Here is an 11,774-nt window from a genome sequence, read left to right on the forward strand (position 1 = left end):
ACTTACGCCAATCACTCTTGGTTAGAGAATATATTAACTTGTATTGATTACATGATTTCTTGTGACATTGGTATTTCTTGAAACTTCTCACTATACATCTTCTAAGCAGTTACCCAATTAAGCAGGCCCCTACAAGGGTATTATAGCGAAGAAATTTAAATGGCAAACTCTCTTAATATCCTAACTATATATACACACATACGGGGTACCAACCTTTCTTCCATAATACTTGATATTCATCACCTCTAATACCATATATCCATAAACCTTACTACCTCTCTAAAATTTCAAAAAGATCTCCTTCAATAGATTTCCCTCTCTTTAGCATCTTCTCTCTGCTCATCGATTGTTTCCTTCAAAACAGCAATACCATGGGTCTTAGAGACTTGGGTGCTTCACTTCCTCCCGGGTTTCGGTTTTACCCGAACGATGAGGAGTTGGTCCTTCACTACCTTTACAAAAAGATCAAGAATGAGCAAGTTCTCAAGGACACCTTGGTGGAAATTGATTTGCATACTTGCGAGCCATGGCAGCTTCCTGGTATATATATCATAATCCCTTGCTTGATCTCGTTAAGTTTAACTGTTTCTTTGAATCTTTGTTTTGTTTTGCAATATGACTTCTTCTATTTTGCTCAAAAGGTTTCCCATTTCTTTTTTGTGTCTTTTGTGATTAAAAGAATGATTGATCAAGAAGATCACAATGATTAATTACTTCACAGTGTCATAAAGAAGCTTTATAGTCAAATCCTTGTCTGCTCTTGGTTAATTTTTTTTTGGTCAATTGCCCATGGTTAATTAACTCGGACCAAATGGTAATGATCGAGATGCACAATTTTGTATCAAATATTCTTCAAATATACTACTTTGTAGTGGTTTTTAATCCTCATAACACTTTGTGTGATGGTTAAAAACAACCACAAATATATTTAAAGAATGTTATAGAAAAGTATAAGATAAAAGGGGAAATAGACATGAATATACGAAAGTTGTAAGATAAAAGGGACAAAGAGGTAAGGGGGTGGGGTGTATTAGCAAAAAAAAAAAAAAAAAGAGGTAAGGGGGTGTTGTTACAGGGGAGTTGGGTTTGGCACCCCACCTATGGGTTGGCACCCCACTTTATCAAATACGGAATTTAAAGTTCCGTATTCTCCATATTGAATACGGAACTTAAAATTCCGTACTGTATTTAAGCATGCGTGTCACATTTTCAACCACTCATTATATACTAAAACAGATACGGAATTTTATTTTCCGTATTGATACGGAAATTTAAATTCCGTATCTGTTTTAGTGGGGTGCAAAGCCTAAGGGGTGGGGCTCCAAACCCAACTCCCTTGTTACATATACGTTACGGTAATAGTTTATTTAGTTCATCAATGATTGAGGTGACGCCAACTTTACTGGTCATCAATATCCGTCTCTGCCAATAAATAAATCATTAGTTTCTTAGTTGCACCAAAGTATCATTGGACATTTCAAAAAAAAAAAAAAAAAAGTATCATTGGAACAAATAATTATGAGATTAATTTTTTTAAGCTATCAGACTACTTAAAATGAGTGTGTTTCTCTCAATAAATCATTGTTCATACACATCGTTTAAAGATTGAAACATAAACTAAATGTTTAAATAGTTCAACTATAAAATACTTATATAATACACTATCACTTTATATTTATACAATTTTTATGGTCCGTTTTGTCCTGGGTAAATTTTGTACCTAGTTGTATTTTGCTGTAAGCGCGTCCCAAACACGTTCACTTTTTTTCTTCTTGTGTAAATCTCTTTTTGAAGATCATCGACACGATGTCTTTTGTGATGCGCTTGATGTGCAGATTCTGTATATATTCTTCCATCTTTAATTAATCAAATAATATATTCTCTTCCGAGCTATTCCCTGCCATTTTCCTTGATAAATTTATTCAATCAAAACTGCTTCACCAAGCATTTTACTTCACTATATATGCATGGTTAATTTCTATTCTTCCACATTATCCTACTAAAAATTACTTTAATTTAATTATTTCTCACACTAGTTCTTTCATGTGATTAATTGTTACCATCATCTTTTTTTTCTACTTTATACAAATAAGGGGGTTATGTATCTGTATAATAAATGTGATACACACATGCAAGGCAAATACGTTTTTTTTTTTTTGGATAAACGCATGGCAAATACGTACATGAGGGACCTTCTCATGTGCAAATATCGTCGATCTCTATTGTATTGTCAGTTCCATAAATACCAAAGGAAAAGGATGGGTTCGTGCATTTAACTACCAAACCATTTTTGGCCAATTCATGCATGCAACGGAATGTTTTTGTTCTTCATATATAAATCGTTTAGCCTTTTGCTAATCATGAGTACGTCTGTTCGACGGACTTATTTATATCAATCAAGGGGTTAAATATATTTTAGTTTATGTAAAAAAAAAAAACTTAGGCTTTATCTAGTGTGAGTTAAGATGTCTTCCCTACAAATTAACATATAAGAAGAATATATTGTAACTTAACAATTAACATGTATTAAATCATAGTAGTAAAAACATAATTTATGAGTGTGAACCAAATTTTAAGATGACCCCCGTAGAATATGTATCTTCATTTTTCTTCTCTTTCAATTTTGATTCATCCCAAGCTCTTATTTTTATTTTGATATATCTTAATATTTGGATTGATTAAACCATTAGGATTTGTCTATTGTGAGCCAAGAAAAATCGAGTTCGAAAACTAAAAGAATTTTTTTGCATATTAATTTTGTCACATAAGAAACATATTATTTGTAACATGTATTAAATATTAATAATAAAAGCATTGTTCATTGATCTCGCACTATGTCTTTGAAGAATAGTTTAAGTAGTACTAGCTTGATGACATATGAGTTGGAAAAGGGAAGATTTAATGATCAGTCCCCAAACAACGGGATGTAAAAAAAATATTTGTCTCTAGTTTATTACATGATTCAAATCGAATGTAGAATTATATGTATAGCAAACACCTTGAAACTTCCAAACACCATTTTCAGGTCATGTCTTTCTGGGGATCCCATCTTTCTGTAGTTGGATTGGAAACTTGAAAATTGTATGTCATGTATGAACTAGTTGTTGACACGTGAGGGTGATTACATCACAAAACCTAATTATTAGTATTATGAACTATAGGTTGAGAAATCATTTAAATGAGTGAAAAACATCTGTAAGTTAAAATGTTTTATCATGAACAATCAATGAAAAATATCGGAAGTACACCATTATTTTTGAATTTGATTTATATAATAAAACTTTGTTACTTGTCATTAAAGATTATAACTATATCATGCTTCTTCAATTCATCCTCTTTTACTTTCAAAAAAAAAAATCATCCGCTTTTATATCATATATAAAAGTGACATGGCATTGTTTATCACTTTATCCCCATCTACCTAGTACCTATGGATAACCTTGTTTTACCTTAATTAGTTATGTATCAAAATCTGATTTCGTGTATGAATCAACAGAAGTGGCTAAGCTGAACGCAAACGAATGGTACTTCTTCAGCTTCCGAGACCGCAAATACGCAACCGGGTACCGAACCAATCGCGCGACGACATGTGGCTATTGGAAGGCAACAGGGAAGGATCGAACGGTGTTGGACCCAATCACACGTGAGGTTGTAGGGATGAGGAAGACATTGGTGTTCTATAGGAACAGAGCTCCCAATGGCATCAAATCCGGTTGGATCATGCATGAGTTTCGTTTGGAGACCCCACACTCTCCACCTAAGGTCAGTTTCCAAATTCTTATTCTGTCTACCTTTTTTCTATTTTCAAACGTGCCAATGAATATCATGATTATGATCCTTCAGTTTACGCGTTTGTACAATAATGGAATGAGATTAGGGTATAGGACTCAACGTGTAGGTTCCCACTTCCCACGCAAGAGATAGATAGCTATTATATTGACTGATAAGTCTCAGGAGAGCATAATTTCATTTTCCAATCGACACATTCACATGAAATCACTATTATTCCTTCATGAGTATTTGGAAAAATCAATCTAGCAATTTAAGCTTTTTTATTTTCGTTTTCTTTTTATTTGTCAAGTGACATATACACAGGGGAAAACATCGATAATTCTATAGTAACTATGTTAAAAACTAAGACAGTCTAAAAATATTCAATTAGAAACACATATTCTCTCATTTAGTTTATACACATATATAAGTCGGATTTGATTAATCAATTTATTGAAATAAACTTAAAATAGTCTATGATTAGTATAAACGTGCATCCATAAATTAATAATGAATATCTGATTATAGGAAGAAAATCGGTTAAGAAGAATCAGCTAAATATTAGTACATAAAAGCTAAAGAAAACCTAAGAATTTTTTTTTTTTGAAAGCAACCTAAGAGAAAGATATAATGAGGTAAAATTATTTTTCTTGTTATCATTCATAATAGAAACAATACAATTTATTCTGCTCTAAGCAAATAACCCTAAGATGAAGAAGATCCATACAAGTACAAGTAGCTCAATAACAACTAATAAAAGAAATAATATGTAAGTAGTAAAATTTTCCTATAAAAAAATAGTAAAATTAATAACTAATGAAGTCCATCACCTTACGTGTTTGTGGGCCAAAATGAGTGTGTGCTAAAGTTGGCCCAAATAGCCTGCTTCTACCGATCATATAAAAATAAATTAATAAGTTTTTTTTAGATAAACCATATATTTTAAGCTTATCAAACATTTGTGTAAGTGTTTATATAAAGAAGTTTCTTCCAAACGCTTTGTAGATTCTACTATATGATAATTGCATGCAAACATTTTCATTTAAAATACATATCAATTTTCAAAGTATAGTTTAAATTAGTAGTAGTGAGTAGTGACATGTGAATAGATTTTTCTTGTACCAAGATGGTGTGAACGTTAGAGTAAAACAGAGTGCATGTGAGGAATCTGTCAGTCCAATTCCTCAATAGATGCATTATCGTTACTGATTGAATTAGATAGAGTAGAATAAACAATAGATGGTGTTGCCTTTGCCGCGTAATTTGAGCGTGAAGATAAAGCTTCTTTAAGCATGTGTATTTAGATTCACAATTATTATTTTTTGCTAATCATGTCACACTTGTGTTGATTACAGGAAGATTGGGTTTTGTGCAGAGTTTTTCACAAAGGCAAATCAGACATTAACAGTGCTAACAAACTTAGCCCACAACTCATGTTTGAAGCCACACCTCCATCATCACCACCAACCAATTACCAAATTACCATGCCTGTAATTGGGTGTAACAACCAACTAGCCCCATTCCCTTCCTCAATGGCAACAACAACAACAACCCAAAATTACAACAACTCTTTTTTGAACCTCCTTCAGTTTTCTCTGGAAACAAACACCAATTGTAGCAGCATTACTCAAATTAGTACACCCAAATGTGATGATGATGGATATGGGTTCTTATGGGACATGGACTTAGAAGAAAATAGCTTCCAAGATGGTACTACTGTGACCTCAAATTTGGATGGGATCAGATTTGAGGTTGGTAATAATAATAGCATGGTCCTGTAATTAATTAAAATGTGTGATTTGTACATAGATATATAGGTTTTTTATTATCTCGCAAGTTATGGAAATTTGTGGGTTTGTGATGTGATGATAGTGTTTTGGCTTCATGGGGCAAGTCATGTGCTTGATAGGGATTGATTGTTTCGTGTCTGTAGTTTACTGTCATGAGCTCAGGGTGCTCAATTGCAGCTTTTTTTTCTTCTTTTTTGGGTGGGGGTGCTTACACAGATTAGCATTTGTTAATGATCTTTTAATTGTGTACAATTTCTTGATTTATATGTATATATATATAGTAGTGTCATACAATACTCACTATTTTATTATCTGCTAAGTTGTCCCTTATCTGATGTGAAATACTATCAAATATATGTAGTAATTCTATATAGCTTGTCCACCAATATCAGCAAAGCCAATTTCAAAGATGAAAAAAGATAAAGGACTTCGTAGCAATAAGTTAAATATATCAGCTAATTAGTTTATTGGTATTAGCTATAACCACCTAGTGCAGAAACCCCGCAAACACTCAAAGTAAAAAAAGAATATATATGATATATGATGTGTTAAGAAGAGAGAAATAAAGAGAAAAATGAGGTGTATGTGGAGTGTCTAACTATTTGGATGTCTAAGTATCATTATTGGATCAAATGACCATGTATTTTGCAGCCTACAATATAAAATGCCCAATGATGAAAACAAAACATTTCTTATTGCCTTTTTAAGGCTCAATTCCAAAACTAATGTGCTTTGAAATACAAGTCAAATATCACCCTCCCCCTTCCCTACCCATGTGCTTGCACCTCCAATATCCAAAACATGAAAAAATTACAACCCCTTCCCTCCCCACATTTACACAAGTTCATCCATGTTAGAACTTAGAAGACAGGAATTATATATAGCAGAAATGCATTTGCCAATTTGGATCTCCTGACTTCAACTTTACCAAGACACGCAATACCATCCTTCTCAGTTATATTCATCTCCTCTTTGCTAATTGGAATGTTCTCTTTAAGAACTGATCGGCAGCTCTGTCATTTCTATAGCAAAGCACCCTCAATATTGTGTTAGGGTCTGCTCTATTCCACTTCCCTGTAGTAGGAGGCATTGGCAATTTCTGTCCATTACCCATGATGCCAATCCCACTTGATTCACATGTGACAATGCTGAAATCCTCCATCAACTGCTCAGTGTTTTGCCCCATTAATGCAATAACTCCCTCCACCACTGCAGCCTCACCATCCACCACATTATCTGCAATCAACCCATCCACACAGTTGCTGAAAACCCGCTTCAGGTGCTCAAAATCTTCATAGATTATCTCGTGATCCGACCGGTGGAACATGCGGGAATGTCCACCGGCAAGCAAGACCATGAGGAGTGCATCAAAAGAGGCCTTCATGACTTCCTTCATTGCCAATGGTTGAGCTCTATCTGTTAGAATTGTGGTCATCAGTGAGAGATTCTGCTTGAGGACTTTCAGTGCAGGCTTAATCTGACCCCTTTGAACACGACCGACATAGAGGCTGTCGTAGAAGACAAAGCTTGAGTCAAGGAATATGAGACGGTATGCTGCAACTTCTGAGACATGTTGGCATGCTGCTAGAATGGAGAGGTTGACACTTTCGAAGTAGGAATTGCTTTGAGCCCTGCGGTTGTTTGCGAAGCGGAGGCGGTTTGAAGGGACAATGCCCGGGTTCATGGAGATCGATTTTTCAAGGGAGTGGATGTGAGTGAGGAGGTAGTGCAAGGTGTTGAGACGAACGTAGAGGCGTTGCGTTCCGCGGCTAGTTGAGGACCAAGGATGGTGGCCTTCAAATGCCCCCTTCATGTGATGCAGGTCTTGAAAATTAGCGCCACATGGAGCAGCTTTCTTCCACAGCTTGGTGAACTTTGAGTCACGGTTGCATCTGGTTAGTGGGGGAAGCATGGGAATGTAACTCTGTCTTGAACCTGAAAAGAGAGTAGATAAATGTCAAAACAAAAATGTTATGAATATGCCAGAGTTGGGAACGAAAGGACCTTAAATAAATGATCACAAGTGACCAAAGGATAAGAAAAGCAACACACAGAATTAACGTGGTTCGACAAGTGTGCCTATGTCCATAGGAGATAGAGTTTTCTTGTTAATTCTCCAGAGAATGCTTACAAATGAATTAGGTATAATTTATAAATCCAAGTGAAAACTTTTTTATATCTAGTGTCACGCATGTGCCTGAGGACCGTGTGTACGAGCCCTCAAAGATGTCTCATTGGATTTTACAGTTACTGTTAACACAAAACCATACACAATTTACTTGTATGTTGTGACAAGTTCTGTCTTTTCCTATTTCTATATGAATCTTAGTTCTTACCACATGCTGCAACAAACTTCATGTAGTCCAGGAAGAGGTTTTCCAATCCATCAGCAAGATCTTGAACTAAATCTTCTGTAATTGCTATTGGAACTTGGAAGAATTCTTCTGCAGTTGTAGTGGCCAATTTCATCAGCTCCGCAGCTGATTGTGCATATGGCTCTGTTTTGGACTTTGGATTCCATGTCTGCAATCAAGCAAATTATAAATAAAAACCACATGCTATGATTAAAAACAAAAATCAGTTATAGGAAATTTTTTAAACAGCATTCTTATGTCCTTCCATTATGAAGGTACATGAATCATAATGTCTAACTTATCCCGTGGGGTTTAATAACCCAATCTTAAATCGACTAATGAATTTTTCAATGAAGAAGTGGGTCTAATTCCCAATACAGCTATCTTGATTAGGTTGATCCACCCAAGATAGTGCATTTAATACATAGAGTATGAACCTGTTTGGATACGGCCCAAATACTAAAAAAAACACTAGATACGCTCCAATAAGTGTTCTTTGGTCTGCATCTAATAAGGTTCTAAGTTAGACAACCTTGGATTATGAAGCAGAAAACTTACTTCAGTCTCTTTTGCCCTTTGCAGACACTCTTTGCCTTTGTTCAATGATTCATCAATCCATTTTCCCAGAAGACTCAATATGACAGAATCAACATCAAATGGAGCCATCTCTCTCACAACATTTTTGCCACCATCCTCACACTCGGTGGAGTCTTCAACCACAATTTGGACAATCAGCTTTTCTAGCTTCCCAGCTCTCTGCAATACCTGAACTGATTCTGTTGTGAGTGAGGTCACTTCACCTATGTACTGCCTCAGCACTTGCCCATAGCAATTGTGAAGCGTTATGGCTGCAACTGCACCTGCAGTTGAGTGCCATTTCTTCAGAATTGGACTAAAATGATGCCTTTCCTTCATCACCAAAACTTCAGTTTCCTGAGCTAATTGAAGCAGGACTTCACTCAACTCTTTGTTTCTTTCAAACGCAGCAGACTTGGAGTTCACTGCCTCTAATACCTTCATTCATAAAAGAAATGCATTATGATTACAAGATTTGAATAATTTAGTACACGTATGGAAATCTTTCTACAATTGATTTTACATTCAAAATCAATTATGGAGAGAAGCTGAAACTTCTGAGCATCAAAATTGATTTTGAGGAAAAATTAGCTGATCCAAACACACAAGCTAAAGATGCAGTATATACAAACCTTGTCAAATGCATTTTTGAGGGAAGAACGAATGTAATTATCAACCCGGTCACCGGATGAATCCACTATAGTTATGTCTCCTTTCTCTCCCTTTTCACCATCTGTGATTGAAAGATCTTCACCAGAAATTCTTGAGGCTAACAACACCAAAGGAAGAAGGCTTTCAATTTGGCCAACATTCCCTCTGAGGAAATAGTCATGGTAACTAAGCAACCTCCTCTCAGCCCAACTCTGCATTGAGGTCAGCACTGATGACAGAATCTTAACATACAAAGACTCCTTTTCTCTCTTAGCATCATTTGCTACCTCACCCAACATGGCATGTGAGGCACAAAGAAGGTCAGGCTCTATCTGCCCAGTTGCTATGTACTGCTGAAACAGCACCCAGGTGAAGCACACATTGTGAATTGGCAATGTGATCCCCAATGTTGTCCATGTTTTCTTCATCAGTTCAAGAAGCTCATCAACTTCACCAAGGACTAATGTGTCATCCCTGATGTCAAATATCGACTGAAGAAGGGAAGTGTAGAGGTGAATGTTGAAAGGGAATCCATCAGCCCAGTGGCATACATCAGTGGGAGTGCCATTGTGGCTTCTCCATGACAAGGAAACCACAGAATTGCAAAGTGTCCTCATGGTGTCTGAGTTTTTGCCAATGTCAATTGGTTTGGACTCAGAACTGGTTATAATGTCCCTGAGGCGCGTGGCGAATGTGTTGCTCTTATCTAAAGGGATTGATGGGTTCAGGAGAAGCCCTGCTTCAAGAATCTTGAGCTGTCTCTTCTGCCAATTGTGGTACTCTTGGGAATCACTGAATTCTGAAGGCTTTAGATGGCGCAGCAGTTCCAATGGTAGAATTATAGTGTCTGCTCGCCTTCCCATCTGGAAAATCCACCAACAAGTTACAAATATTCATACCAGTGATCCACATTGATAGAATATAATATAAAACCATTCATTTAGCCCTTAGCCCTTACCCTCCAGCTTAAGCTATTAGAATAATTGGTTTTTGACAACCTTCGGACATACGACTTAGCAGCATGCCACATGCTAATAAGTCGCGACCGAAGAATGTCGGATGAAATGTGTGTCATCTTAATGATAAAGATTAAGAACATAAAAAAAAATGTAATATGAACATACTTGGCCAACAAGGGTTCTCATGAGGGTCTTGCGCAGCCGGTTATCGTCGTGCTCCGTGACCCTCATCTGCTGTCTCATGATCTCCGCGGCGGTCATGGGACGGCGGGGCCGGAAAGGCAGAGGCACGGTGTGCGATATTGGGCTGGCAGCTCCGGCCACCGGAGACGACGGCGTGGAAACCACGCTGGCGCTGGCCATCCTCCGCGACGGCGACCTCTTGATCATCTTCAACCCCAACGCCTTCTTGACCCTGCTGGTCGGTTTCGTCACCACCTGGTTCGGCTTCCCCCCATCGCTGCCGCCGCCATTGCCGTCGTGGTTGGAGTAAAACGTGAGCGCGTTACGGCCGCCGAACCCCGGCGCAGACCGGCACGAGGTGAAGAATATCTCATACGCGGTCTCCCTGACCTCGTCAGCGCCGAGGCCGTCCAGCTTCTGGAACGGCCACGGGAGATCCTCACCGGCGGGCACCGCATCGAGACGGCGCGAGCCGGTGTGGAGATAGTAGTCAACGCGGGACGATGACGTGCCAGGGTAGGACTCGCGGCGGCTGTGATGACCCATGCGGTGGTGGGTCTGGCGGAAGGTGGCGGCAACGGTGGCGGGACTGGTGGTGGCGTTGGTTATTGTTAAAAAATGTCTCGGGGCCGGGGAAAGAGTGAAGGAGAAACAAGTGCATTATATTGGTCTTAAAAGGAAGGAGGATGTTGCGTTGTTGCATGGTGAGGTGGTGGCGGTTTTTTTGTTTGTTTTGTTAAGGTGACAGCATGTTCATGCGATGGGTGATGGATGAGCATGCCAACGTTGTCATTGGCGAAGAAAACCAAGGGATGGTGGTGGTGTTGCCAAATCAGAATGCTATTTGTGTTGCTTTTGCTGCTGGTTTCTCGGAAGCTAGAATTTGATCAATTTTGTTTGTTGGTTTCATGTGTTGTTTTCATTTGGTGTTTGTCGCATCTTGTTGTCGACTTGCTCTGTTTTTCAGTTTGAAGAGGCAGAGTCACTTTGATGCAGCTCTAGCTGGTGGCATTACTCTCTCCACCTCATCTAACCGAGAAATAAAGAGATGGTGTAATAATACTTACACATCTTACATTTTTTTCATCTTAATTCCTGCTATTTTTCTTTCTATTTTTCTGTATTTCTTATTACATCACAAATTTATCACGCATTTCTCTCTCATTTCTACCTTATCTGATAAGATGGAGGTTCTAAACATTATTCGAAAGAGATGATATGTAATATGATAGGAAAAATATAGAGAGATGGAAAGAAAAAGTTAGTGAAAATGAGATTGAGATAGTAAAAAAAATAAAATGTGAATATATTATTATTGTTATCACATCATTTATCATATCTCACGTTTCTCTCTCATGAATTCCTTATTATGTGGAATTTGAATTAAGTGTGAGTCGACACTTATTCTTACTAATCTATTTGTCATTACCATGAGTAATATATTATAAAATGATACTCAGACATCCAAACATACAGTCATTCAATAGATG

General features: G+C 37.4%; 2 protein-coding genes across 2 annotated transcripts; one reads left to right on the forward strand and one right to left on the reverse strand.

Annotated features, from left to right (window-relative positions):
- The first annotated feature begins 84 nt into the window (after window positions 1–84).
- On the forward strand, window positions 85–5,872 carry LOC130721230 (protein CUP-SHAPED COTYLEDON 3-like). The gene is made up of 3 exons (XM_057571991.1): window positions 85–540; window positions 3,497–3,762; window positions 5,127–5,872. The coding sequence occupies exons 1-3, from the start codon at window positions 372–374 to the stop codon at window positions 5,550–5,552; spliced, it is 861 nt and encodes a 286-aa protein (XP_057427974.1). The 5' UTR covers window positions 85–371; the 3' UTR covers window positions 5,553–5,872.
- A 300-nt stretch (window positions 5,873–6,172) lies between these two features.
- Window positions 6,173–11,001, reverse strand: LOC130720135 (protein unc-13 homolog). The gene is made up of 5 exons (XM_057570751.1): window positions 10,267–11,001; window positions 9,124–10,005; window positions 8,474–8,929; window positions 7,898–8,084; window positions 6,173–7,496 (listed from the first exon to the last, which is right to left on the reverse strand). Exons 1-5 carry the CDS (start codon window positions 10,828–10,830, stop codon window positions 6,523–6,525), a joined length of 3,063 nt encoding a protein of 1,020 aa, XP_057426734.1. The 5' UTR covers window positions 10,831–11,001; the 3' UTR covers window positions 6,173–6,522.
- Window positions 11,002–11,774: the final 773 nt, after the last annotated feature.

This window comes from Lotus japonicus, chromosome 5 (genome assembly GCF_012489685.1).
Source record: "Lotus japonicus ecotype B-129 chromosome 5, LjGifu_v1.2".
NCBI lineage: Eukaryota > Viridiplantae > Streptophyta > Magnoliopsida > Fabales > Fabaceae > Lotus > Lotus japonicus.

Excerpts from the sequence above, each read along its gene's own strand:
- LOC130721230 (XM_057571991.1), top strand. The coding sequence starts at position 372 with ATGGGTCTTAGAGACTTGGGTGCTTCACTTCCTCCCGGGTTTCGGTTT. Across the intron at positions 541-3,496 it reads CGAGCCATGGCAGCTTCCTG|AAGTGGCTAAGCTGAACGCA; the intron begins GTATATATATCA and ends ATGAATCAACAG. Across the intron at positions 3,763-5,126 it reads CCCCACACTCTCCACCTAAG|GAAGATTGGGTTTTGTGCAG; the intron begins GTCAGTTTCCAA and ends TGTTGATTACAG.
- LOC130720135 (XM_057570751.1), bottom strand. The coding sequence starts at position 10,830 with ATGGGTCATCACAGCCGCCGCGAGTCCTACCCTGGCACGTCATCGTCC. Across the intron at positions 10,006-10,266 it reads TGAGAACCCTTGTTGGCCAA|ATGGGAAGGCGAGCAGACAC; the intron begins GTATGTTCATAT and ends TGGATTTTCCAG. Across the intron at positions 8,085-8,473 it reads AAAGGGCAAAAGAGACTGAA|ACATGGAATCCAAAGTCCAA; the intron begins GTAAGTTTTCTG and ends GCTTGATTGCAG.